General features: G+C 50.3%; 2 protein-coding genes across 3 annotated transcripts; one reads left to right on the top strand and one right to left on the bottom strand.

Moving 5' to 3' along the window:
* The first annotated feature begins 944 nt into the window (after window positions 1–944).
* On the top strand, window positions 945–14477 carry RETSAT (retinol saturase). The gene is made up of 11 exons (XM_004271615.4): window positions 945–1210; window positions 3246–3428; window positions 3745–3986; window positions 4841–5042; window positions 5627–5824; window positions 7585–7704; window positions 11283–11421; window positions 11657–11766; window positions 11842–12008; window positions 12204–12363; window positions 12632–14477. Exons 1-11 carry the CDS (start codon window positions 1039–1041, stop codon window positions 12769–12771), a joined length of 1833 nt encoding a protein of 610 aa, XP_004271663.1. The 5' UTR covers window positions 945–1038; the 3' UTR covers window positions 12772–14477.
* TGOLN2 (trans-golgi network protein 2) lies at window positions 13996–23253 on the bottom strand. 2 transcript variants are annotated; one of them, XM_049695683.1, is made up of 4 exons: window positions 23170–23253; window positions 22252–22919; window positions 20447–20530; window positions 13996–14863 (listed from the first exon to the last, which is right to left on the bottom strand). In XM_049695683.1, exons 1-4 carry the CDS (start codon window positions 23213–23215, stop codon window positions 14828–14830), a joined length of 834 nt encoding a protein of 277 aa, XP_049551640.1. In that variant the 5' UTR covers window positions 23216–23253; the 3' UTR covers window positions 13996–14827. The 2 variants fall into 2 exon arrangements, with proteins under 2 accessions (XP_049551640.1, XP_004271675.2); XM_004271627.4 differs by lacking the exon at window positions 13996–14863 and adding an exon at window positions 17798–19191.
* Between the last annotated feature and the right edge of the window lie 4064 nt (window positions 23254–27317).

Below are 27317 nucleotides of genomic sequence, written 5' to 3' on the forward strand. Positions count from 1 at the left end.
TTTTTTTAAATTGAAGTAGAGTTGATTTTCAATGTCATGTTAGTTTCAGATGTACAGCACAGTGATTCAATTATATATATAATATATATCTGAATACAGATATTCTTTTTCGAATAGCTTTCCATTATAGGTTATTACAAGATATTGAATATAGTTCCCTGTGCTATACAGTAGGTCCTTGTTTATTTTTATGGTGCACCCACTTTAGGCAATGAGCTACATTAAGGGCAATGATTTTAAGTTTAAGCTTGCTGGAGCTTAAACTCTCTGAATAGGTATTTAATCTAGAAATTGGGTCCACACCTTAAATAAAAATGCGCACACAGGTGTGCCACTTCCTTCATCGGCCTTGTCGCTGGGGCCTCCCCGGCCCTTCCAGCCCCGACCAGGCCTCCGCCGCAGGCATCACCATCCCAGGGGGGCGCCGCAGCCAAAACTACTGGCCAATTTGGGGTCACAAATCCCGGTGCTCGCCGGCTGGGATACGCGTATGTTAACAGAGATCTCAGTCCATCGAGACACCCAGCCAGAGAGGGTGGGACTCCGGACAGCAACTTTCTCGGTGGGGAAAACAGGAAAGCAACTTGCCTCAGGTCATCCAGCGAGACCAAAACCGATGTCTCCGGTCTGCCAGTAAGGAGTCTCTCTCTGTTCTGCAACTCTCAGCCTTGTCTCGCCCCAGAGCGACCATTTCCGCCCCACATTCCTTCTCGTTGGACCCCCGGGTCTCGCCCACTGAGCCCCCGAGTTCCCAGAGCTTTCGCGATTGGGGTGCCTCAGCCCCTCCGGGCCTCCTCCGCGCATGCGCACGGGCCTCCTCCGCGCATGCGCACGGCCCTCCGCGCCTCCAGAGACGTGAGTACGAAGAGCCGCAATGGTCAATCTCCGCCGGAGACTTGGCTTCTGGCCAAAAAGGGTCTGGCTGAGCAGTGCCCAAAGTTGGCAGTGCCTTCCGGGTGCGAGGATAAGCTAACTGGGCGGAGCCGCGGCCGCAGAGCCCGGGCGCAGTCGGAGCGGACAGGTTCCGACGCCGGCGCGATGTGGCTGTTGCTGCTGCCGCTGGCTGCGCTGCTGCTGCTGGCCGTCCTCGGCAAAGTTTGCAAGGGGTTGTTCTCCAGCAGCTCCCCGAACCCCTTCTCCGAGGATGTCAAGCGGCCACCCGCGCCCCTGGTGACCGACAACGAGGCCAGGAAGAAGGTTCTCAAGCAAGGTGAGCGGGAGGGACCCCGGGGTCTGAGGCTGCGCCTGGACATCCTCGCGGGTTAGCGTTCCCCAGATGCAGAGTGATGGGAGGGCTTCTTTGCACGTGGAGGCACCCGCTTTAGAGTCCGCCACTGGCGAGAGCCTTGGTCCCCGCAGGCCCGGGGAATCGTGGCCACACGGGCGCGGGCATCGTCCTCGGCGAGCCAAGTTTTTGGCATAGCCACGCTCAGGCCCTGCCACTTAGTATAGCGGTGGCTAACCGGATAAACAAGAGGTGGCTAACCGGATAAACAAGAGACCCTTCCCCTACTTTGCTTTAAGACCTTAACGTTTTCACTTATCTTCCCCATGGGTTCAGGGACTTGGGAGAGCTGCACAGAAACCTTTATAGGAAATTGCATTTGGCCCATCAAGTGATTTGACTGGTTATGCCTGCTCCCATCTCTTGTTGAAACGAGACTCAACAGGGTGACTCAGGCTCAGAGCTGCTCTTCCATTGACCTGCACTGTCATCTTTAAAAAGTATTTGCGAATTTCCTCTAAGGTTTTAAAGAAAGAGTTCTACTGCTTAAAAAAGAAAAAAGAAAAAAGAATAACCTGTAAAGAGAATAATATGTTGATATCTGAGATCTCTCTCACCTGTTCACTTGTAAATTTTAGTATTCTGTGCAACAAGTCTTGCTACACAGTTGGAGACAGTATTGTTCTAAGTGGAAGGGCTATTAGTTTGAACTTCTGAGATCAGAGTTTTAATTGGACTCTGTCACTAATTTGCTGCGAAAACATTAGCAAGTCACTCCATTTATCTGGATTGGTCTAAAAATGAGATGACTAGTTTAACTGTTGCAACTAACATTTTAAATGACAGTAGAATGGAAAATATCAGAGTGCATAATACATGGTTCTGGTAAGTATTGTGAAACTTCTGTTTCAGGTATTTATATTATATACTAACATATGTTCTGGGATGTGAATATGAAATATATTTTTCACTATAGGTCTTTTAAAAAACATTTGAAAAGTTGAAAGTTTACTGAGTTCCCTAGCAGCTTGAAAAATTCCAAATCTCAGTTCTTCAGGAGTGATCTTTTTTTTAAAAATATATTTATTTATTTATTTATGGCTATGTTAGGTCTTCGTTGTGGTGCATGGGCTTCTCATTGTGGTGGCTTCTCTTGTGGAGCACAGCCTCTAGATGTGTGGGCTTCAGTAGTTGTGGCACGTGGGCTCAGTAGTTGTGGCTTGTGGGCTCTAGAGCACAGGCTCAGTACTTGTGGTGCACAGGCTTGGTTGCTCCGCAGCGTGTGGGACCTTCCCGGACCAGGGCTTGAACCCGTGTCCCCTGAATTGGCAGGTGGATTCTTAACCCCTAGCGCCACCAGGGAAGTCCCTTTAGGAGTGATCTTGAGAGAACAGATCTTGTGTAGGAAGTGCCCATACAGCACCATGGGCTGTCCAGTTTTTTCTTGTTTAGGTGCTTCCTCCTCAACCCCACCTCCACGATTTCTCAGAGCAGCTCTGTCCTGCCTCTGCATCAGGATGTTGAAGAACCATCATCCGACTGGGCTGCTCCACTGCTAACTGCAGACCCTGCATTTTCCAAAGATAACCTGCTTGTGAATGGACCAGTCCATGAGCCAGCAGCCTGCACTGGCCCCCGTCCCCCTCCTTGTTTTCTTTCTTCCCTAGCTCGCTCTCTGTCTGCACTTAGGTTTCTCAGCCTGTATTGCAGCATTGTTTTGTTCCTATGATAGTTTGTGGATTTTTTACTTTCTTTGCAAGTAGGAAAAATCCCCAGCTACATAGTGGCTTTCCTTAAATCAGTTCAGATCAAACCAAATCACTTTGTTTAACCCGCCTGGCTGGTCCTGAATATTTCCCAGGTAAAATGTTTGAGACATTTTAGTCAGGAGCTCCTTGCCAAACTGCTCTAGAGTTTTCTGGCATTGTACAAGCTAGAGAATTCTGCCTTGGTTTCCACATCACTGCTCTTTCACTGCCCCCCAAGAAGCCCCCACCTCCATCTCCTCCATCTGCTGCAGCTTTCTCAGCCAGCCGAGTGCCAGAGAAGCTGGATGTGGTGGTCATAGGCAGTGGCTTTGGGGGCCTGGCGGCAGCGGCGATCCTAACCAAAGCTGGCAAGCGAGTTCTGGTGCTGGAACAACATACCAAGGCGGGAGGCTGTTGTCATACGTTCGGACAGAATGGCCTTGAATTTGACACGGGTAAGGCTTCTGTGGAAAAGGGCTGGGAGCTGGTGGTTTGGAGCAGCCATGGTGGGACGATCCTGGGCATTTCTGTGATTTTGGAGGCCCCGTCTTCTCCCTGGGCACCGCTTTCCTTGTCTGACAGCTGTACCCGCCGGCAGCCGAACTGGGCAGGGATTTGGTGGTTTCTGCTGCAACCCCCCTCTACAGAAAGGGTGGGTACCCCTGACTCAGCCCTGCAGGACAACCTCTTTCACCTTGCTTCCTTGTTGGAGCTTTTCCAGGGCTCGATCCCCATATCCCTATGACACTTTGTTTTTCTGTCTCCCAACAGGAATCCATTATATCGGGCGCATGCAGGAGGGCAGCTTTGGCCGTTTTATCTTGGACCAGATCACTGAGGGGCAGTTGGACTGGGCTCCCACGGCCTCTCCCTTTGACATCATGGTACTAGAAGGGCCCAATGGCCAAAAGGAGTTTCCCATGTACAGTGGGGAGAAAGCCTACGTACAGGGCCTCAAGGAGAAGTTTCCCCAGGAGGAAGCTGCCATCGACAAGTATATAAGGCTGGTTAAGGTAATACGGACATGCTGAGGACCCCCTGCTTATTCCCAGCAAGGCTGACCTTCCTCATTAGCGGAGTGATGGGTAAGGGAGGCAGGAAGGAGGAACAGGCCTGTCTGTCTGGAGCTCAGCCTCCGCTGGAGTCGGCCTCTGTGCCCCGGGGGCCCTCTGTCTCTGGAGCCTGGGCTCCGCAGCTGCCACTCTCACTCTGGCCTCTGGGGGGCGCTCAGCTCTCCTCCCTGACCACGCTGGCCTCCCTGACCACGCTGGCCTCCCTGTGGTCGTATCACCACTTTTTCACTTCATCTGATTGGGATTATTCAAAAGGAATTTGGGCTGGAAACGGAGAAGCAAAAAAGGACTCACCTGAGGGTAGAATGGGAAAAATTCACAGAGTATGGGGTTTTTTGTTTTTTTGTTTATAAATTTATTTACTTTTTTATATTTGGCTGCTTTGGGTCTTCATTGCTGCGCGCGGGCTTTCTCTAGTTGCAGCGAGTTGGGGCTACTCATTGCGGTGCGCGGGCTTCTCATTGCAGTGGCTTCTCTCATTGCGGAGCACGGGCTCTACGCAAGTGGGCTTCAGTAGTTGTGGCATGCGGGCTCAGTAGTTGTGGCTCCCGGGCTTAGTTGCTCCGTGGCATGTGGGATCTTCCCGGACCAGGGATCGAACCCATGTTCCCTGCACTGGCAGGTGGATTCTTAACCACTTTGCCACCAGGGAAGTCCCAAGTACAGAGTTTTAAAATCCAAATTCAGCCAGGTTCAGCGGGGGCTAAGTGTTGCTGGCCCTCGGGCTATGCAGGCTGTTGGAAAGGCGAGTCAGGAGATGAGATCTGTTCCCCCCTGCTCATTCCCTTCCCCAGGTGGTATCCAGAGGAGTCAGTCATGCCATCTTGTTGAAGATCCTCCCGCTGCTCATGGTTCAGGTCCTCAACAAGTATGGGCTGCTCACCCATTTCTCTTCGTTCCTCCATGCATCCACCCAGAGCCTGGCCGAGGTCCTGCGGGAGCTGCCAGCCTCCCCGGAGCTCCAGGCCGTGCTCAGCTACATCTTTCCCACTTATGGTGGGTACTGGCCTTGGGCCCCAGGCAGCTCCTGGCTCTCAGTCTTTCTTCCTGAGCCTGCTTGGCTGACTGAAATGGAAGAGCACACACCCCAGGCCCTCTGGAGCTCATGGAGGAGATGTCTGTCCGCCTCCCTACTGGACACACTGATAAAAATTCCCTTCACCCACACCCTGGATGACTTTCCTTTCCAACCAAAACTGTCCTCCCTGGCAGCATGACAGTTTGCAGGGAGGACATTCCCAGTGGCCCCAAGACCTGTAAGGTTCCCCGTTCCCCACATTTGGATGGAAACAGGCCCTCTGGCTGCCCTGAGCCCCGGGGATCACTTGGATCCTGGGACGCATACCCTCAGACTGCGTGTTTTCCTTTTTTTTTTGGCCATGCCTCACGGCTTGCGGGATCCTAGTTCCCCAACCAGGGATTGAACCCGGGCCCCTGGCAGTGAAAGCACCGAGTCCTAATCCACTGGACCGCCAGGGAATTCCCAAAGGCTGCGTGTTTTCTGATGGGAACCCATATTCCTTTCTGAACGAAGGTACCGCTGCCCCTCCTGCCTCATCACCCCTTCCTTCCTTCTGTAGGCGTGACCGCCAGCCTCACCACCTTTGCCATGCATGCTCTGCTGGTTGACCACTACATAAAAGGGGCCTTTTATCCCCGAGGGGGTTCCAGTGAAATCGCTTTCCACACCATCCCTGTGATTCAGCGGGCCGGGGGTGCTGTCTTGACGAGGGCCCCTGTGCAGAGCATCTTGCTGGACTCAGCTGGGAAAGCCTGCGGTAAGAGCCCTGCATTGTCTTCACAGTCCCTGGCCGGGGTGCGAGAGACCTGGGGTCTCTGGGTGCAGAGCAAAGAAAGCACTGAGGGCAGAAGGTGTAGAAGAACTGACCTCCAAGTCGGGGGTTAAAGCCTGGAATCTGTCCCAGTCTGGGGCTGCCCGGGGATAGCGATTGGCCTGGAAGCAAAAAGGACACGGGAAGGTTAAAGGGTGGCATGGTTCCCAGAGAACAGTATTTCATCATTTATTCAATAGATAAAAATAGTTATCTGGTAATCTAGGACCTCCTGAGTGTAGGGGCTGTGTCTTTTTAATCTTTATGTCTATAGACTTTAGCACATAATAGAGCCCAGTAACTGTTTGTTCAGTGACTGATGGAGTGAGTACGTAACCTGGGTGCTTGTAGGGTGGTGTGGAGGCCGGCAGGATGCCCTGCCTTCAATCTGTAAATGGCAGAGTGGGACCCAGACTCTACCCTGGCTCAGGTGTTTGCTATCACCTGCACAGAGCGTCAAAATCCCACCGTGGATGAACTCTGTGAGGAGAGGCTCTATGCAAGGAAGGACTCTGGTAGACAGAACAGGCCATCCAGGCTGCGGGTGCTTCAGAAGCATCAGCTAAGGGGGCAGAGAGAGGCCTGGGGAAAACGGAGCTGGTGTGACAGTAAATTCACCAGAGGAACCTTTCAAGGAGGAGGTGGTGAGTGGGTAGCCCAGGGCACGCAAAAATCAGGGGAGAAAAGGCCGTCAGCGGTCTCCAAGGGCATGTGTGTAGAGGAGACTGGGAAGTTCCCGGTGGTGAGAGGGGGGTGGCTGTCCGATGTGTGAGACTTTCTCTCATGTTCATGAGCAAGTGCTTCCAGCCGTCAGGGGGTCTGTGGACCAAGGTGGGTTTATCAGTTCAATTAAATTCAGTGGCGGATATATTTATTTGTGTTTTTCACGTGCTAGGTGATAACAGATAAGTAAATCCTAATCTGTAACTCAAGAAGTTTCCAGTCTCACAGGGAAGATGACTGCGCTATAATTAAAGTGCCACATAGAGGCAGGCACCAAGGATGGAGGTGACACAGAGGGTGGTGGAACAGGGAAGCCCTCAGAGGGAGGTCATGAAGGGGGAGAGGAAGCTAGCCAGAGGGGAGGGGTGGTTATTCCAGGCAGGGGGAACAGAATGTGCAGAGGCACAGAGGTATGAAAGAGCTGAGTATTTTTAGGCATCTGAAAATGTTAGGTTGAATCATAAGAGACTGCCACATTTATAGGTTAAAAAAACGGTTGACTGTCAGCTATTTCATACAGTCCTACCTAATAGTTTAGTGAGAATGGCCAGAGATGAGGCTGGACGCACGAAAGGGACCACATCAGGGAAGGCTGAGACAAGACCTTGGAGTTTAAGTAGAGGTTGAGGTGTCTTTGGAGGATTTTGAAAAGAGCAAGTTGGGACGGGAAGTCTGGCAGCTGTGAAGAAGGGTCTAGGATTCCAGTGAAGGCCTTCAGCCCATGGGCTCTTTCAGGGTTCGTGTGAAGGTTGGTGGGTTGCTCAAGAGAAGCGCACCCACGCAGGGTGGGGAGAGAGGTAGGAAGCCAGGGCGGGGACCGTGAGCCAAGAGGGCAGCGCTTCAGGATGGTTCCCTCACTTTGCAGTTTGGCCTGGGGCCTGCCCGCTCGGGGTCAATGTGGGAGAGATCTGGGGGTGGGGAATAGGGACCTTTCTCGTCCTCCTGGAGCTTACAGAACCTCAGCCAAGCTCTTTTGCCTGCAGGTGTCACTGTGAAGAAGGGTCAGGAGCTGGTGAGCATCTATTGCCCCGTCGTGATCTCCAACGCAGGAGTATTCAACACCTATGAGTACCTGTTGCCAGAGAAGGCCCGCTGTCTGCCAGGTAAACGACTGGGCTGCGTCACTGTCCTCCAGGTGCCCCAGGCCTGCCCTCTGCAACCAGCTGGCTCAGCCTGGCTGATGCTTCCCCCAGCATTAGCACTGCCCTTTGACCCTCCATAGGCAGAAAAGGCGAGCACACCGGTTTCTAACATCCGTTCCCAGAAGGCCTCTGTTTAGGGGGTGGCATCAACTTCCTTTGTATCACATCCTCCCCAAAGACCCTTTGGTCCTTATCTCTCATTTCATTCTTGGCATATTTACTCCCTTTCCCCTTATCACCTCAACCATGTTTCCCTTTCCTCTTTCAAGTCTCCAGTCCTAGTTGCCCATTTCCAGTTTCCCTAGATCTTAGATCATCTCTCTGCTAGTCCATGACGGTGGGTTGGGCCCTAAAGGAACGTTTCTTGGATTTTCACTGAGTTTGCCCCATGAATCCTGCTTCCTTCCTTAATTTCTCACTTATTTTGAGTGGGGAAGCCTGACCTGACATTGTTGGTAAGGGGAGCCAAGGCTGGCGTGGAGAAGAAGGCCTTGATAATATTGTTGTGGGCCTGCCTCTTCAGGAAGCAGCTCTGTATTGGTGCCGAGGCTGCAGGAGTATCCTCTGCTCCGTGAGCCCTGAACTCAAAATAAGCCTCAGTCTAGTCATCTCCACTGATACGCCGCGTCCAGAACTAAAAGCCTGTTTTTGTTCTTGCCTTGATCCTCGGCCGCTGGGTAGAGGGCTCGTCATCCTAATGGTGATGGCTGGGGAAACAGAGGCACACAGGTGAATAACTGCCCAAGGCCACCCAGCTGGAGGTGGCCAAGCTGAGCGGAGAAGGCTGGTGTGTCTGACTCCTAAGCCTGGGCTGCTGGCCTGCTCTGGGCTGGGAAGCATGGGGCTTCCAGAGCGAAGGCCTCACTTGAAGGGGCAGGAGAGCAGGTCGGCCCACAAGGAACAGCGTGGCTGAGCTAAGGTTAGCTGGGACGTCACCATTTGGAAATGTAGCTGGCAGCTCCCCATGTGATTGAGGGGAGGAGGCCGCTGGCTGGGAGGGGACTGGCGATCCTGGAGGGTGAGGGAGAGGCATCTGTGTAAAGGCCTCTGGCTGGGGTGGGAGGTGGGGAGTAGGGAGCCACTCACGATGAGTTTGGGGTGGAAACCCCGGACTTCACTGGTGCCCGGGGAGGAGCGCTGTGGAAAGAGCACTCCGCCCCAGAGGGCGGGCCCAGGGATGTGGGTTCAGTAGAAAAGTGAGGCCTTGGATTTCCTGGTGGGGGAGAGGGTGGGTGGCTGTCATGATTGTCTCTGAGGTACAGGCCATGTGCTCCCGGGAACTGGCCTCCTCAGTCCTCTGCCTCACTTAGCTGGGCCTCGGCCGACACCTGCTGCCAGCAGGGGCCTCCCCTCTCTCAGGCCGGGTAAGCTGAGTGGGGTGGGGCAGAGACCGCCCGGTGGCCTTTGGTACTTCGTGCCTCCCTCTCTCCCAGGACCTCTGAACCCTGACACTGTCCCCTGACGGGCCCAGTGTTCCCCCAGGCCCGCCTTCTCTCCAGGCAGCCATGCCACAGACTTAGCTGCCGAGCTTGCCTCCCTTCACTGGCGGAAGCAGCTTCCACTGCTCTTACGTATCCCAGCCCTGAAGACAGTCTCATGTGCCAGCCCCTACCTGCCTGAAGGACCAGCTGCCTCTCTCGAGAGGGAGCTGCATGAATCCCAGTTTGAGAGCATTTCAGACAGTGGCAGCAGTGATGCTTAACTCAGAGACCCCAGGTGCTGGGATTCCTACGTTTCCAGCTGTTTGGGGGTAGAGATTCTCACAGTTCTGTCTCCCTCTCAGAGATGGGAACGGGATATCTGGTGGCCTTGGGGACAGGCAGTGCTAGTTGGGGTCGGGGGGGAGGTGGGGTGGTCAGGCAGGGGGAGCCTTTGTGAATAGGAGCGCCTTTCTTAAATTCCACGGCTGGGCTTTGAGGAGGGTAGTTTGGAGAGGAGGTGTTTTGAGTAGGGAAGACTAGTTTGACAAAATCAGTAGGGGAGCCAAGGCTGGTGTGGAGAAGCAGGGCTTGGTCTCATCGTCGTGTGCCTGATTTGAGACCCAAGGTTCTGTTTTTCTGCCAGGTGGGTGGCTCCTGGACCCCTTCCTTCTAGCTGGGGAAAGGGACAGGAGGGGCTGGGTGGAGGTGATGGCTGTGCTAAGGGGCTTCTGAAGACCTGGGGGTATCACTCCTGGGCCCCTGGTTCTCTCTGTGCCCACCCTGCCCCACCTGGAAAGGGGGTGCCCACAGCTGTGGTTCCCCGACGATGCTGGGACCCAGGGGAGAAGGTGCTCCTGACTTTCCAGGGCAATTACTACTACTCACCACATCCCCTGCCCCGCCTCGGCGCTCCCACAGCTGGGCGGCTGGGTGTCTGGAAGTCTTATGCCCGTTGTCCTACTGTAATTGTTACAACGCCCCCTTGACTCTCAGAAGTGGCCTGTTCTGGATGATAAGTTTTATGGTCACCCTCCCCGTAGCACTCAGGTCTTCGCAGCCTCTGATAGGAGAGCCAGCTTCTTCAGGAAAGTGGACAGTGGACAGGCATCACATCCGATTCCTTGCAGTGTCCCCAAGGCCTCGCAGAGGATCCAGCGCATTTCAGGTCCTCAACAAATATTTGTTACATGAATTAAGCAGAGCAGCCAGTGGCAACTTATCCCTCAGGCAGAGGCTGGAAATGGTCCTGGGAATGGGAACAAAGGATAAGACTCCGGGGCTTTCCTGGTGGTGCAGTGGTTGAGAGTCTGCCTGCCGATGCAGGGGACACGGGTTCCTGCCCCGGTCCGGGAAGATCCCACATGCCGCGGAGTGGCTGGGCCCGTGAGCCATGGCCGCTGAGCCTGCGCGTCCGGAGCCTGTGCTCCGCAACGGGAGAGGCCACAGCAGTGAGAGGCCCGCGTACCGCCAAAAAAAAAAAAAAAAAAAAAAAAAGATAAGACTCTGTGGGAGCAACTTCCAGAAAACTGGTCTGGGCTCAGCTGTTGAGAGGTGGGAATGCCCAGTGGCTTCGGTCCCGGGGACCAGAGGCTCCCACGGTGCCTGTTGCCTTCCTCCTCAGTGCTGTTCTTCCCTCCTCCCCAGATGAACCCTGAAATGCCAAGTGCCAGTGATGCCATTTGCATCTGTTCATCTGCATCACTTACCATTTTAAGGCCTTGTGCTGACTGTTCAGCACAGGAGGAATTATGCATATTCAGTCATTAGATGGTTTGTATTCAACTTAATACCGAAGCCAAGGCTTACAACCAAATACTGTTCCTAGCCGTGGTCTTTGTAGTGCAGAGCCCGTCATCCGCTCATAGCTGAGACATTAAGGGGACGATGGGAGGCAGTGAGCGGCTCAGAGAGCCAGGCGTCACTCACTGCTCCTCAAGGCGCTCAGAGCAGAAGTCTGAGGCCGTGGCCTCCACAGGCAGGAGACCAAAGAGCAGGCCCCTGCCAGGTCGAGTTGTCCAAACGTCTGAGGCTGCAGATGAGGTGAGCGGGCGTCCGCAGGCTCCCGGGGCAGGGGCAGCAGTTGGTGGCCTTGTTCACGCGGCCCTGCCGCCTCTGCAGGTGTGAAGCGGCAGCTGGGGATGGTGCGGCCCGGCTTGAGCATGTTCTCTGTCTTCATCTGCCTCCGAGGCACCAAGAAGGACCTGGGGCTGCCGTCTACCAACTACTACGTTTATTTTGATACAGACATGGACATGGCGTAAGGCGTGGGTGTGCGTGTGTGGGGAGGGTGCCCTCCGCTGATGCTGGGGGAGAAGCAGCAGGATGCAGGATGGGAGGAAATGGGCAAGAATCTACTCCCAAAGGGCTTTTCCCTACCTAGGCTGTGCCTTGGCCTCATCCCTTCGGGGGTCCCTGGGGGTGACCTACCCTTGGGGTGGTGCTGTTGGCTGCAGGGAACAAGGCCGGGACCGACAGCCCCTCTCCTCCCCCAGGATGGAGCACTACCTCTCTCTGCCTGCGGACAAGGCTGTAGAGCACATGCCCGTTCTCTTCATTACTTTCCCGTCAGCCAAGGACCCGTCGTGGGAGGACCGGTTTTCAGGTGGGGCTTGAGGTTCTGGGGCGGGGGCTTGGGCGGGGCAGGGGCAGCAGTAGTGACCCCGCCCTGCATCCCCAGGCCGCTCCACAGGGGTCGTGCTGGTGCCCACCTCCTATGAGTGGTTCGAGGAGTGGCGGGACGAGCCCCAGGGAAAGCGGAGCAGCGGCTACGAGACCCTCAAGAGCTCCTTTGTTGAAGCCGCTCTGTCGGTCGTCCTGAAGCTCTTCCCACAGCTGGAGGGGAAGGTAGGAGGACAGACTTCTGTGGCTGGTGCATCTCTACCCTTTCTTTGGGGCAGGGGAACCAGGCCTGGGCTGACTGAGCTCCAGGAAAGGATAGGGAGCCCGTGCCGGCAGGCAGCTCGTGCAGGGGCAGGAAAGGAGGTGAGGGTCTCACAAGGTCCCACTCCCACTCTTCGGCTGCCTCTTTTGCCTCCTCAGGTGGACAGTGTGACTGGAGGGTCCCCGTTGACAAATCAGTTCTACCTGGCAGCTCCCCGGGGGGCCTGCTACGGGGCTGACCACGACCTGGGCCGCCTGCATCCTGGTGCGATGGCCTCCATGAGGGCCCAGAGCCCCATCCCCAACCTCTACCTGACAGGTACACTGACTGCTGCATTTTGCCAGGACCTGAGACCCTGGGCTTCCCTGTCACCCAGAGTCCTCCATTCTTGTCCTCAGATCCTGCTGCCCCCTGCAGCCTCCCACACCCTGAGCTGGGCTGCCTTGGCAGCTGTGGACCCTGGTCCTGGTCCTGGTCTGAAGCCATCTCTGGGTGGCCCTGGCCCAGGGGCCCTTGTCCATCCCTGTCCCCCACTTGGGGTGGGGGGGGGCAGCAGTGCACACGGGCCTCTGCTTTTGTCTCCTAGGCCAGGATGTCTTCACCTGTGGGTTGATGGGAGCCCTGCAAGGGGCCCTGCTGTGCAGCAGTGCCATCCTGAAGCGGAACCTGTACTCAGATCTTCAGAAGCTTGGCTCAAGGGTCCAGGCACAGAAGAAGAAGAACTAGTTTGGTCAGGGATGAGTCAGAGGAAATTTGGCCAGTGCTCCGGCACAGCCCCTGACTTAACCCATGTCTTTCTGATCACGTAAAGTACTCGTTTTTAATTTCTGAATAAGAGTCCGACGCAGAAGTGTAGCATAGATGGCGCTTTTTTTTTTTTTTCGGTTGTGCTGCACGGCATGTGGGATCTTACCCCGACCAGGGATTGAAGTCCGTGCCCTCTGCAGTGGGAGTGCAGACTCTTAACCACTGGACTGTCAGGCAAGTCCCTAGATGGTGGTTCTTAAACTGAAGCTCTTCCAGCCAGGCAGGTGGTGATCCTTCATACCTTTTTTTTTTTTTTTTTGCGGTACGCGGGCCTCTCACTGTTGTGGCCTCTCCCATTGCGGAGCACAGGCTCGGGACGCGCAGGCTCAGCGGCCATGGCTCACGGGCCCAGCCGTTCCGCGGCATGTGGGATCTTCCCGGACCGGGGCACGAACCCGTGTCCCCTGCATCGGCAGGCGGACTCTCAACCACTGCGCCACCAGGGAAGCCCCTTTCATACCTTTTATAACATGCTGTCTCTACGAAAGGCCCAGCGTGGGTTACTGACTTGGGTGACTTTAATGGTTCATCAGGCAGCGCTCTGCATCCCGCACCCACACCTCCTAACTCAGAGCCATCAAACCAAATATTCTTTTGTCAGGTGGCCAGAACCCTTGAGTGTGGGTCGGCTGAAGCAGGGTGGTCCCACTGGCCCGAGGCTTCTCTTCCCACTCCCCCTTAGTGCCTCTCCGCGGGAGTTCTACACAGCGGAGAGAGGGTGCCTGATGAGCACGGTTTGGGTTGTAGTTCCATAGGTTGAGGCTCCAGAGCCCATTTTTCTGGTTCCACTGGCTTTCAGCGGGTGGGGAAACGCCTGTGATAGGGTCCATGTGGACGTGGGGGCAGGGGGCTGACAGGACGCATCAGTTAGCGAGGTGTATGTTACAGAAGGACATCCAATGCGCATGCAGCCAGGGCCTAGGCTCGTCTTCCTTATGATGGGGGTTAAATTGGGTTCTCACCATGCCAGCATCAAGATACCCTCCCAGACCTCAGGGCCTGAGCCTCGAGACTTAGCTTCCTAAAATACACAGCGAGACGGGGGCGTTCGCCGTCAGGGCAGAGGCCTGGAAAGACAACTTCCCTGGGGTTGATGCAGGTGGAGAGAGCTTTCAAGCCAAGGGTACAGCAAAGGACGAGCCCTAAGAGGTAACGAGTGTATTATGACAAGAAGCCCAGCTACTCCCAACCTAGGACAAGGGCTGCCTGGTGAGGAGGAGGAGGTTGGCAGGCAGTCAATCAGAACATGGAAAATTACAGACCACGTGCAAAGCTTGGGAATGCGTTTCCGGTGTATTGGTTCTTACGTGGGGATTGGGTGGGAAGGTGAGTGAAGGCTAAAGGTTTAAAAAAAAAATGACCTTCCACTTACGTTAGGCCTTATTTTAATCAATTTCAATACAGTACTAATAAATTTATTAAGGGGGATTAAGAGGTACAATATAATCGATACTGAAATAACTTTGTATGGTGACAGATGGTTACTAGACTTACTGTGTTCAATTTGCAATGTATACAGATATCGAATCACTATGTTGTACACCTGAAACTAATATAATGTCGTATATCGACTGCTTTTTAAAAAATAAGGAGAAAAATTAAATTTAATGATTTTAGAGCTTTAACATTTGAAATTTATTTTGGTTTCTGTGCAGAGATACATAACTACGTGGTGACGGCATTCATAAAAGCTAGGTAAAACATTATATGTGGAAAAATACTTGTCATTAGACCAAATAGGCTTTTTTTTTAAAAAAAAATATTTATTTATTTATTTGGCTGTGCCAGGTCTTAGTTGCAACATGCAGGACCTTCACTGCCTCGTATGGGATCTTTGTTGTGGCATGCTGGATCTTTTTAGTTGTGGCATGTGGGAACTTCAGTTGCGGCATGCGAACTCTTAGTTGCGGCATGTGGGATCTAGTTCCCTAACCAGGGATCGAACCCAGGCCCCCTGCATTGGGAGCGTGGAGCCTTAGCCACTGGACCACCAGGGAAGTCCCCAAATAAGCTTTAAAGAAATAAAATTAAGTGATTATCATTAAGTTACAAGGTGGAAATACAAAACATTGCAAAACAGTAGTATCCTGCTAATTGGGTAAACAAAAAAAGAAGGGAAACAATTTCAACAATCAACCATTTATTGAACATGTTAGACTTCTGAATTAAAAGGATATCGACAAGTGTGAGGAAGCTGACTTTGTTGGCAGCTTGAAACACTATACAGCTCAGACCCAATGCCTTTACAGAGGAGTTTCTAGATCGGGATATTTAGGAAATTCACACGTGACTTAAGAAACTGAGGTGAGATTCAGCCTTGGTTCTGGATGTACGGTTCAATTAAACTTGAGAATCTCTTCTCAGGATTCTTTCTTAAGCAAGACAATGCCAAACGCAACTGTCCTAGCGAGAGTTTTTAGAAAACAGCTGGCAGAAGTACAGGGTCTGGTGTATGGCATACTCGTCTTCCCTGTTCAAATGATTCAGAACATGTGCAAAGCGTGCTAGCTTTCATCACACATGCAGCATTACATAACAAGTTACCCTGCAAAAATGAGGGGCAGGCTTTTGAATTAAATGTCATGAAATGGGAGAAGAAAATGAGAATCATTATCGGGAATTTTAGAGGTTTAGAGTTCTGTCACCAGAAGTTTCATTGAAAGCCATTATGTGAAAAGAAATGTCAGTGTGTACATAGCTAGTTGTCAGGTCTTTCTGAGTTATCTTAGCCTTTCTAGGTAGACTAGCCTTCCACTCCCACAGAGTCCAGAGGTAGACTCTTCAAATAATTCTGAAGCACAGATTCCTCCAAATAGAAACCACCCTGCCACCAAAAACTGGGGCCAGGAAAGGAAGCACAGAGCCATCTGGATAGGGCACCTCTCATGCCCGCCTCCCCGCGCCCCCCCCCCCCACAGCTGGAGAGATCCTCCCCTCCCCCACCAGGCCACCCTCATCTGCACAATCTCTAGGAAAACGTGCTTCAAAGAGTCTATCTTCAAAAAGACAACTACCCAGAAAACAACTTTTCCTTTGTTGTGGGAGATTTCTTTCAGTGCACTTTCTAAAGAGAAACTTAAATCTTTTGTACTCCTTCACACAAGAAACCCTACTTCTCAGAGGCTCAAGAAGTGAAGCTTTGCAGACGCTACAACAATACTTACGCGTCCACTTGGTGCCAACCGACTTGGGGCCTGAAACCAACCTTGCTTTCTGCTCTCCTCCTTACTATCAATGTCCATCAGTGAGGGACAGCAACCAGTAGCCAGAAAGAGCCGTGTGAGACCTAAGTCACAGCCAGATGTCCTGAACAAAGAACATGTCTCCTTTGCAAGAAGAAACTGAACTCAAGTCCCCGGGGACTGTCCCGTGTTAGGCAGATACGCAGATGGCGCCCTGGGTGCTCCTGAAGGAGCTTCATTTTCTTGGGGAGACCAGACAGAGATGGCAGATACCGGCTGCCCTGTTTTGCTCAAGTTCCAAAATGTGTGAGTGGCATTACCAGGAGCTATTACAGTAAAATGGAAAGAGCCAATCACGCGGGGCAGGGGAGTCAGGAAGGTGCATGGGCAAACGTGAGCTGGGCCCTGAGGAAACAGGTTTCGGGGAGGCAAGGGAAAGAAGAGAAGGTGGGGGGACGCACCCTAACTGGAAAACAGCCACCGGAAGCCAGGGACTGGAGGACGCAGCAAGGACGAAAAGGCACAGAGGCCTGGACGGGCCCGACAAGAGGGACCTTTGGCCCAGCGAGGATGCAGGGAAAGACAGGCAGGACAGTGCCGGCCTGCGGAGCCCTGAACACCAGAGTCCACGAACTTGATTCTCGAAGCCATGAGACACGCTTCAGATCACGGCAAGTACTCTGGAAAGATCACTCTGCTCTCTTCGCATACACAAAAAATGGACAGAAGACCAATTAAGGTGGCTCTTGGGAAAAAAAAAAAAATCTAGGAGAGAAGTGGAATGGGTGGCAGTGTGGGTGGGGCAGGGAAACAAGGAAAATGGAGACTGTAGCTGGAGATGGTTCTCTAAAAATGGATAGGACTTTCGTGACAAGACATAAAAACGGCACAAGTCTGCAGTTTGGAGTTGAGGTGATTAAAGAGATTGGGCAGTTGAGAGGGGCAGCTTAATGGGCAGAAGAGAGAAATTCCGTTTCAGTGACAATAGGATGACCAAGCTGAAATATTCAGCACACGGCAGGACTGGGTTCTTTGGGAACTAGGCCAAGGATAAAAACTTGGGAGTCACTCACTCAGAGGATAAAGAATGGATGAGTTTCTAGGGAGACAAAGGAAAAGACAAAGACCTGTCTTGGAGGGCCTTCTCCTCCACCAGCACAGGGTAAGACAAAGGAGTTCTCAGAAGCCAGGACAGAGAGACCAGAAGAGGGGAAGTTTGATTTGATGGTCTAAGTGTCCAATTCTATCAGGGACAAGACTGAGCTTTGAGAACAAGCCACTGGATCTGGGGATCTGAACCTCTGGGAAACCATTATTAGCAGGAAGACAAGGACCAAAGTGACTCTGTAAAGGTTATGAGGAAGATACATGGCAAGGGAATGGAAGCTGGACCACAAATAGGATGGATGGGATCGGGGAATCTGGGCATGCACGAAGACGGAAGGAAAGGGGTGAGTGGAGACAGGAAGAAAGAGAAAACATTAGAGGGGAGGAAGAAAGGCAGGGAAAGGGGAGACAGAAAAGGGAATAAATAACCATGGTCTTAGGGGATGATGCCAAGAAGAGTCCTCATTCCTTACCTCTACAGATGTTACCTGCAGAGAATGAAAGTCTCAACTCAAAGTCACGGGCTGTTTTAAGCGAGGTGGAAGATACCATGACAAACAGGATGGCCCCTTCTTCCGCCAGACTTCTTCGATGGCCTACAATTCATCCTGTTCCTCTCACTTCCCACATTCTTTGCATTTCCCTGAGATCAGCTATTCTCTTTCAGTTTGTTTTTTTTTTTTTTTTCCCCCAGAAACAACTCTCTTTAGGCTCTTGATAATAGGGTAGCACAACTAGAACAGATTTAAATAAAACAATAAGCTGATCCAAAACACTACCCTCCGTTATGTCAGGGGAACTCTCTGAGTTTCTTTTTTTTTTTTTTTTAATATTTATTCATTTATTTGGCTGCACTGGGTCTTAGTTGCAGAATGCGGGATCTAGTTCCCCAACCAGGGATCGAACCCGGGCCCCCTGCATTGGGAGCACGGAGTCTTAACCACTGGACCACCAGAGAAGTCCCCTGAGTTTCTTAAATTTTAATAACCCCTGACATGGGACAGAAGGAGAATTTTTACTAATTAGCCTTGGCATTTTTTATCAGATAAGAGGACCATTAACTAGATTCAGGTAAAGGAGGGAGTATAGTCAGTTTGTAAATGTAAGTCTATTTTAGGCAACAAAGGCAAAATAGAGTTTGTGGGAAACGTGTTTCATAAAAGCCCTTCGAAATTTTTAGACCCAAACCAAACAGTCCTTGCTTTCTTCCCCAAGGCATGAACTCACCCTCCTTCAAAAAGTTTCTGTAATGATGGTGAGTAGGGATGAACACAATGTTTCAATAATCGTAACTGTGATTTTTAAAACATCTGTGATGGGCGTAGTGGCTTTACAGCTTTCCTCCCAGAACCCCCAAGTTCAGTTTTCTGCTCAGTACAACTAAATGGAAGTGGCTTCACTTCGTCTTAAATAATATGAAAATGTCAGAAGAACATGAAGAGCTTGCACTAGGCAGGCTGGACTCGCAGGCAGTAAAGCATGTTTTTCAGCTGCAGTTTTGGTTTGCTGCTGAAGCCTTTGAAGAGAATCGTGTTCAAAGGAGCCCTTTGCCCATCAGCATTCACTACAGTCTACATCTTTTGTAGGGCACATCCCCGCAAAGGGAGAGGCCTTGGTAGAAACGGACCACAGCCTGTAGTTTTCTCCTAGGTCCGCGAAGGTAAGTAGTGGCGAGTGCAACGCTGTTTTCAAGGGCTAACTTTACGACAGGGCCAAGACCCGAGGGAGGGCAGTCAGCAGCAGTCACCTGCCCAGGGCTGAGGTCTCCCTTTGGTCACAGCTGGGCACGCCCACATGCTTCCCTACTCACACTCAGGGGGACAGGCTGGAAGACACCAGCATAAATAACGGGAACACAGGAGGACAAGTTCGCCAAAGTGCAGGTGCAAAACCCAAAGCAATCCCCCCTGCCTCTGCCAGCCCCGACTTGCCACCAAACCCTAGAGGAGGGGGTGTGTCTCTTAGGTCACAGTAGTTTTCTCTTCCTTTTTCTTGATTTAGAAACAAATCAGCAGGGAGGACAAGGTTCTCAAGAACAGAAAAATCAAATCTGGAACAAGAGCAATACAATCTATTGGTAACATTCATCTTTTTCCAAAGGAATATACCTCACTGCTATGATCTTGGGGTGGGAGGTGGCGGGGGGAAGATCTTATAGGAGTTGAAGTTCAGGAGAAAAATTCAAAATTAAGACAAACTGACCCTCCACCATACAAACAGCAACTGATAAAATAATAGCACATAAAATTATTTTAAAAGTCAGTTTGAAATAAAACAAACACTAGAAAGATACATACTTGGTGGAGGGCATATGGGAATCTTGGGCGTCTACTGTGCACCATCCTATATTGTTTTGAATTGTTTACATGCACTTTTTTTTTAATCAGAAAAAAATTATAACAAAGGGGAAAAGAAATCCTTGAAGTCAATTATCTGAGAAGGTTCTAGGCCAGAGTTATATTGTGCAGCTGACCTACTGGGCTAGCAAACAAAGAGATTCTGAGCTGCGCGGCTTATTTTGTAACTGGTATGCGGACTGTGTTCCCTGTGGGAAGTCGGGCACCAACCACTCTTTACCAGTGTCCTGGCTGTGGCTGCACAGAGGGAGGGAGGGCGCATGCCGGCAGCAAGGCAGTGTGTCCCCACGCAGGCAGGCTGCCTCTGGGGTGGAAGGAGGGCTTTGCTTTCTGGCAGAGGCCTGGGCTGGCCGCACTCAGGAAGTCTATTTGCAGGGCTGATCTAGGGAGCTGGAAGCTCCCAGATCCTACATTTCTGGATTTGTTTGCTTCCAGGGCGTGTGGCCTAGTGCTTTACGACCCGGAGTGTGGATCCAGCAGCCTGTGGTGTCACCTGGAAACTCCCTAGAAATGAAGAAGCATAGGCTCACCCCATACAGAGTTTGCTTTTTTTTTTAATCACAATTCCTAGGGTGAGTCACATGCCTATGAAAATTTGCGAAGTGCTGATGGAGTGTGAAAAGTACAGGCTGGGAGCCAAGGGAGTTGCCCTCAGGTCTTCCCTCATTTCTCACAGGAACTTGTAGTGGGAACTTAGGGGAAAAAATCATAATGTTTCTGGGCCTGAGCTTCCTCATCTGTTGAAGGAAGAAGCTGTTGCAGAGGCCTTGAGAATCTCTTCTAGCTCGAACATCACAGACATGTTCACATGAATGTCTATATGTTGTGGTCTGAAAAGGGTGGGGCAGTGGCAACAGCACCCCAGAATCAGCTGCTGCTGCCGCCATGCCAAACACAAGCCCACTGCTGGGCCCATGTGAGACTGCATATCCCTCCTTCCTTCCTTACCTTTTGGTCCAAACGCTGGTAGTCACTGGCCTTTGGCCGCCGTGTAACTTTGGACCTTTTTCCTTCCAGGACGAAAGCAATAATCTGGGGAAAGGAACAAGTCAGAGATTAACAAGTGACTCTCTAATGACATATTTCAGTCTCTGAAATCAGAGGTAATCACGCGGTGGCCCTAATGACCCTGACAGTAAAAAGAGCAGGACATCCACAGAAAGGCCCTATTAACAATTGTAAGGAGGACAGGGCCTAGTTACATCAGAATCCTTTATACTGCTAAACAGGAAATGAGAGATGCAGGAGGGCTCTTCTGGGCTCTAGCTTGTGGTGGTCTGTATGATTTACTCAAGAGCACTTGGTGAAAAGAACCGCCAGCTCCTCCCCAACTTAGCCTCCTCCAGGCTGACCCATCCACCCTCCTTTTATTTTAATATTAAGCAATAATTAATTTGCAGATAAGATAATTATCTTATCTGCAAATGTACTCTTTCACCCCACACTTTGCTTCATCTTAACCATACCACTCTCATTTCATACCTAAGGTTACTCTCCATGAGGAGCACTTGGATGTAGAATAAGGAACGTACCACTTTTTTGTGTGTGTGTGGCCGTGTTGTGAGGCATGCAGGATCTTAGTTCCCTGACCAGGGATCAAACCCATGCCCCCTGCAGTGAAAGTGCAGCGCCTTAAGCACTGGACTGCCAGGGAATTCCCAGGAATTACCACTTTTACTAAATGTCTTCCCTCATTTCTCACAGCCCTAGGCCTTATGGCTATCATGAATTGGATCCTTCAATTTTAACCAGCTTACAGAAACTACTAAATTCTTAGGGCTGAATAAGAAATGAAATCATTTTGGGAAAAGAATCTGAAAATGAATATATATACATATAACTGAATCACTGTGCTGTACACCTGAAACTAGCACGACATTGTAAATCAACTACACTTCAATTAAAAAAAAAAAAGGAATGCAATCATTTCGTCCTTAGAGTGGTTACTAAGCAACACAACAAACCCTGCTGAAGTAAAAGATGAGTGTATCCATGCAATTTCTGGCCTTTCCTCTAATCAGAAACTCAACTGACTGCAGAATATAGTCCCTGGGCTCTCTGCTGTTGGTGTTGAAGACTATGTAACCATTCTTTCTGCCACTGCACATGGAAAACAAAAGCTTGGTAAAGGAAGCTAGAAATAATAAGACAGGAAACACTGTCTTTTTGAGAGGGGAAACAGGAAGATAAGGGCTCTAACTACTTACAGACTGTCAGGTACTCAGGTCCTCCCAGGCTGTGACAGATTGTAAGTTCCAAGATTACGGGAGGAGACCCTAATTTGGGTCAGAGCATAATAACGTCCTAAACTTGGCACCTGACGCAACAACAGAAGGCACTCAGAGGAAACAGACATGAAAATATATGATTTCTGAAAGAAGAATAAAGAACCCTAGCAGGGTCACAGAAAAAACTGAAGTTTGTTTTTAAATTCCTAGTGCTTACAGGCAGATGAGTGATGGATACCCACACTCCAAGCTTTCAGGATGGAGGAAATCCCATCCCTCCTCTTTTTTTTCTTTTTTTTTTGCAGTACGCGGGCCTCTCACTGTTGTGGCCTCTCCCGCTGCGGAGCACAGGCTCCGGACGCGCAGGCTCAGCGGCCATGGCTCACGGGCCCAGCCGCTCCGCGGCACGTGGGATCTTTCCGGACCGGGGCACGAACCCGCGTCGCCTGCATAGGCAGGCGGACTCTCAACCACTGCGCCACCAGGGAAGCCCCATTCCTCCTCTTAAAGCAACTCTCGACTTACCTTCCGCTTATTGTGGTAGGCAATATAGAGGACAGCAACGAGAATGGCTGCTGTCACCAGATATGCAAAGAAGTGGCTGCTCTCTGCACTGGAACTTCCAAGATTATCCTTATAACGGTCACCCTTCTCCCTACTCCGGGAATTCAAAACTGTGCTTCCACGGTTCTCACTGGAGGCAGGGCCAGGCATTTCTTTGTCGTCTTTGGGCGGTGCACCCTCTTCAGGCTCTGTATCCCCTTCCTCAGTCTCCTTGGGCTCCTCATCTTCAGGTGGTTCTAAAGACTTACCTCCTCCCTCCTGCTGGGTAGAAGAGCGGTCAGAGTCTAGCAATACTTTTCCCCCAGATTCAGTTCTGGAAGGCTGCAGAGCTTTGTCAGTTACTGTGTTTAAATCGGACTTGGTGGGCTCCTTGTTATCAGAAGAGGGGCTGGAGACCGACTTGGTGGACTGGTCTCTGGAGGAATTGCCAAGGCGGTCATTCGTGTGCTGCAGCTCGGGTTCCGAACTGCCAGGGACGGCTTTCGTGGTACTCTGATTCAGAGGGGGTCTGTCACTGTGTTGTTGCTCAGGCTGCAGGCTCAACGTGAGCTTGGAGTCTCTTGTAGAAGCCGGACTTGTCCTCGGAGCGACTGCTGAGTAGACTGGCAAAGAAGCGGGCTGCGTGGAGCCTGAAACAGAGAAACCGTCTGGCTGAAGAGAGGCAGGCGGAGAGGAAGGAATCCTCAGAACGTTGCAACGGGCAAACAGAGGAAGGGGCTGATGGCGAGCGGAGGGGTGGCGAGGGTCGGGCAGGGAAGAAGTGAGGTCAGGTGGCGACCGGCCACGGTGAGTATTGGTGGGCCTGGCGGCGAGACTGGGATTAGTGGAGGTGGGTCGAGGAGTTGTTGTGGGAGGCGGGGGCGGGGGGGGGGGCCTTACCCGCCGCTGCGAAGCTCAGCAAGACGAACACAACCCGTAAACTCATCCTGCACAGACTGCGCTTCCGCCCTCTACTGCTCTCGCGAGATCAGCGCGCGGGCTCAGCGCTCATGCCCCACCCCTTCCTGCGTGCGTCTCCCGCAGCCATACCCGGTCGAGGGGCGGGGCTTGGGAAAAGGCCTGGCTGTGTGTGGTTCAGCTGTTTTCTCCGGGATGTTACTTCTTTTTTTGGTGTCGGCGCCGTGTTGTCCCCTGTGGAAGGCGTATCCACCTTTTTCTGGTTTCTTTGCTACATAGCAGCCGCTACAGACCGTTACTTCCCCTTTTCTTCTTTGCCCTCATACTTATGAGACAATACAGGCAGAGCAGGAGCTCCCTGGCCCGCGGACGATCCCACGGGAGTGACATCGCTGTGGCCCAGCGCCTCTTCGCCCCATCTTCTGCCTACATTTCTACCTTCTCCCTCTCTCGTGGTTCTTTCCCTGCCGTACACAAATGTGTGGAAATCTGGAAACGGAAACCCACCCCATCACCTCTGTAGCGGGAGCCTTTGCAACCCTGCTCCCCTCTCTCCTGACCCCACGGAAACTGCCCTCCGAGGTAGCCAAAGATCTTTTCTAAAAAGTCCATCCTTTATATGTATTTGTATGGCAGATTCACTTTGCTGTACACCTGAAACTGGCACAATATTGTAAATCAATTTCAATTACACCCAATAAAAATTTAAAGAAATGGATCTTCCTTGGTGGTACAGTGGTTAAGAATCCACCTGCCAATGCAGGGGACGCGGGTTCGGGCCCTGGGCAAGGATGATCTCACATGCCGCGGAGCAACTAAGCCCGTGCGCCACAACTACTGAGCCCGCGTTCCGCAACTACTAAAGCCTGCTCAGCTAGAGGCCATGCTCCACAATAAGAGAAGCCACGGCAGTGAGAAGCCCGTGCCCCGCAACGAAGAGTAGCCCCCACCCGCCGCAACTAGAGAAAGACCGTGCGCAGCAACGAAGACCCAACACAGCCAAAAATAAATAAATAGTAAATTAATTTATAAAAAGTAAAAAGAAAATGGCGGGGGATGAGACTGGAGCAGAGCCTCCAGCCAGATTAAGTATTAAATGATCTAGGTTGCCATTAACACAGGTTGAAATGTAATCCTGCCAAAAAGGATTACAGCTGCCAGGAGATATAACACTCTTCTGCAGTCTGAGTACAATATTTGGGTTATGTGGCATGCAGTTCTAGTCAGGTGAATTTCTGAAGAATTTTAAGGACTAGTATATGATGTAAATATAGTTTTCAGGAAAAATACTTTGTTTTGCTATTTTAAAACCTTTTAGTCCAGTGGTTAGGACTCTGTGCTTTCACTACCGTGGCTGGGGTTCGATCCCTGGTTGGGGAACTAAGATTCCACAAGCCAAGGGGCGTGGCCAAAACTAAAAATAATAAAATTAAAATAAATAAAAATAATCTTTTAAAAACCCTTTAATATGCTTCTCAATGTTTCTCTGTTGTAAGAAAATCTCTCACACACACCCTCATTACTAAGGAGAGAATAAGAATCAGAGAGAAGTGAGAAATCTTTTACAAGTTAGTTCAGAACTGTGACTCTGGCTTAGGGAAGTGAATTGGTAAATGAATGTTTCTAAAATTCTCTCCACCTCCCCTAAATAAATACTTGACTAGCATTAAAGGATTTGGCTTAGGACAAATGGTTACTAGACTTATTGTGATGTATTTTGTAATGTATGCAAATGTCAAATCACTATGTAGTATACCTGAAACTAACAATATTGTCCATGAACCATATTTCAATTTTAAAAAAAGGATATTGGCTTGGTGCACTCGTGTGCGTGTTTGTGTGCGCTTGTGTCTGTGCATGTAGGTAGGGGAATGGCAAATTATTAAGCCTGATCTTGTGTCCATATTATTAGCCAGGAGAGAAAATAAGGGTCCAAATCATGCAGAGTTTGTGGGCTATGTCCAGGGTTTTATACTTTACCTTAACATTAACGAGAATCCATTAAAGCTGTTTAAGTAGGGAAAAGATAGAGTAGGGAATTATTTATTTATTTATTTTGACTGCGTTGGGTCTTTGTTGCTGCGGGCTTTCTCTAGTTGTGGCGAGCAGGGGCTACTCTTCGTCGCGGTGTGCGGGCTTCTCATTGCAGTGGCTTCTCTTGTTGTGGAGCATGGGCTCTTGGCGCGCGGGCTTCAGTAGTTGTGGCAGGTGGGCCCTAGAGCACGTGGGTTTCAGTAGCTGTGGCTCGTGGGCTCTAGAGCACAGGCTCAGTAGTTGTGGCGCAGGGGCTTAGTTGCTTTGCGGCATGTGGGATACTCCCAGACCAGGGCTCAAACCCGTGTCCCCTGCATTGGCAGGCAGATTCTTAACCACTGTGCCACCAGGGAAGTCCCCAGAGTTGGGAATTTTTGAAGATTAGTCTGGTCGTAGGGTGAAGAATCTACTCTTGGGGTGGTGGGGAGAGGAGTGGATTTAGAAGTTAATCAGGTAGGAGGCTGTTGCAATAGTCCTAGTAGGACTAGCATAGGGACAGTGAGAATGGAGGGAAGTGGTTGGACTCAAGATAAATTTGAGAGGTAATACCAACAGACTGGATATAGGCTACAGGCCTGGCTTATGTGAGGCACAAATCTACTGTGGCACCTATTTCAGGTGTGTGGTTTTTCTCCAGGAAGTGCTGCTACCTAGAATAGGAGTAGAGAAGGCAGATTTTAGCGCTAACTCATAACTCACACCAATTTTGGTTTAAGGGAATGGTAGGGTGCAACTTGAATAAATCTTAAATTTCCTTGTACTTCTTCGTGATAAAAATACTCAACAAATTTGGAAAAGAAGGGAACTTCCTCAACCTGAAGGGGGCATGTACAGAGACCTCACAACTAACATTATAGTTAATGGTAAAAGACTAGGTGCTTTCCTCCTGAGATAAGGAACCATGTCTGCTCCCACCACTTCTACTCAACTTCTTACTGTAAGTAGCCAAGACAATTCAGCAAGAAAACAAAATAAGAAGCATCCAGATTGAAAAGGAAGAAGTAAAACTATCTCTGTTTTCAGATAACATGATTTTGTATAAAGATAATCCTGAGGATTTTCTAAAAATTTATTAGGATGAGTTCAGCAAGGATGTAAGATGTGAGATCAATATATAAAAATCAATTATATTTCTATACACTTGCAACAGACAATCTAAAAATGAAATTAAAAATTCCGTTTACAGTAGTATCAAAAATAATAAAATAAAATTTAAGAATAAATTTAACAAAAGAAATGCAAAACGTACACTCTGAAACAATAAAGTATTATTTAAAAAAAAACTAAAGAAGCCCTAAATAAATGGAAATACATCCCATATTCATGGATTGGAAGACATAATTGTTAGAATGTCTATGCTCCCCAAATTGATCTACCAACACAATCCCTATAAAAATCCCAGGTGGTATCTTTGCAGAAATCGACAAGCTGATACTAAAATTTATACGAAAATGAAAGAGACCCAGAATAGCCAATACAGGTTTGAAAAAGATGAACAAAATCAGACGACTCTCATTTCCCAATTTTAAAACTTATTACAAAATTACAGTAATTAGGACAGTGTGGTACAGGCATAAAGATATATGGATGAATGGAATAGAATTGAGGGTCAGGAAATAAACCTATATATTTATGGTCAGTTGATTTTTGACAAGGGTGCTGACTGTTCAACGGGGGAAAGATTAGTCTTTTCAACAAATGGTGCTGGGATAACTGGCTAATAAACATATGAATGGTTGTTCAGCATCATTAGTATTAGTTGGGTAAATGCAAATCAAAATCACAGTGAGACACACTCCACACCTACTAGGATGGCTGTGATAAAAAAAACAGAAAATAGGAAAATGCATCAGGGAAGTGCAAATCAAAACCACAATGAGATATCACCTCACACCTGCCATAATGGCTATCATCAAAAAACACACGAATAACAAATGTTGGTGAGGCTGTGGAGGAAAGGGAACCCTTGTACACTGTTGGTAGGAATGTAAATCTGTGCGGCCACTGTGGAAAACAGTATGGAGGCTTCTCAAAAAACTAAAAATAGGGCTTCCCTGGTGGCACAGTGGTTGAGAGTCCGCCTGCCGATGCAAGGG

The sequence above is a fragment of the Orcinus orca genome, chromosome 13 (assembly GCF_937001465.1).
Source record: "Orcinus orca chromosome 13, mOrcOrc1.1, whole genome shotgun sequence".
Taxonomy (NCBI): Eukaryota; Metazoa; Chordata; class Mammalia; order Artiodactyla; family Delphinidae; genus Orcinus; species Orcinus orca.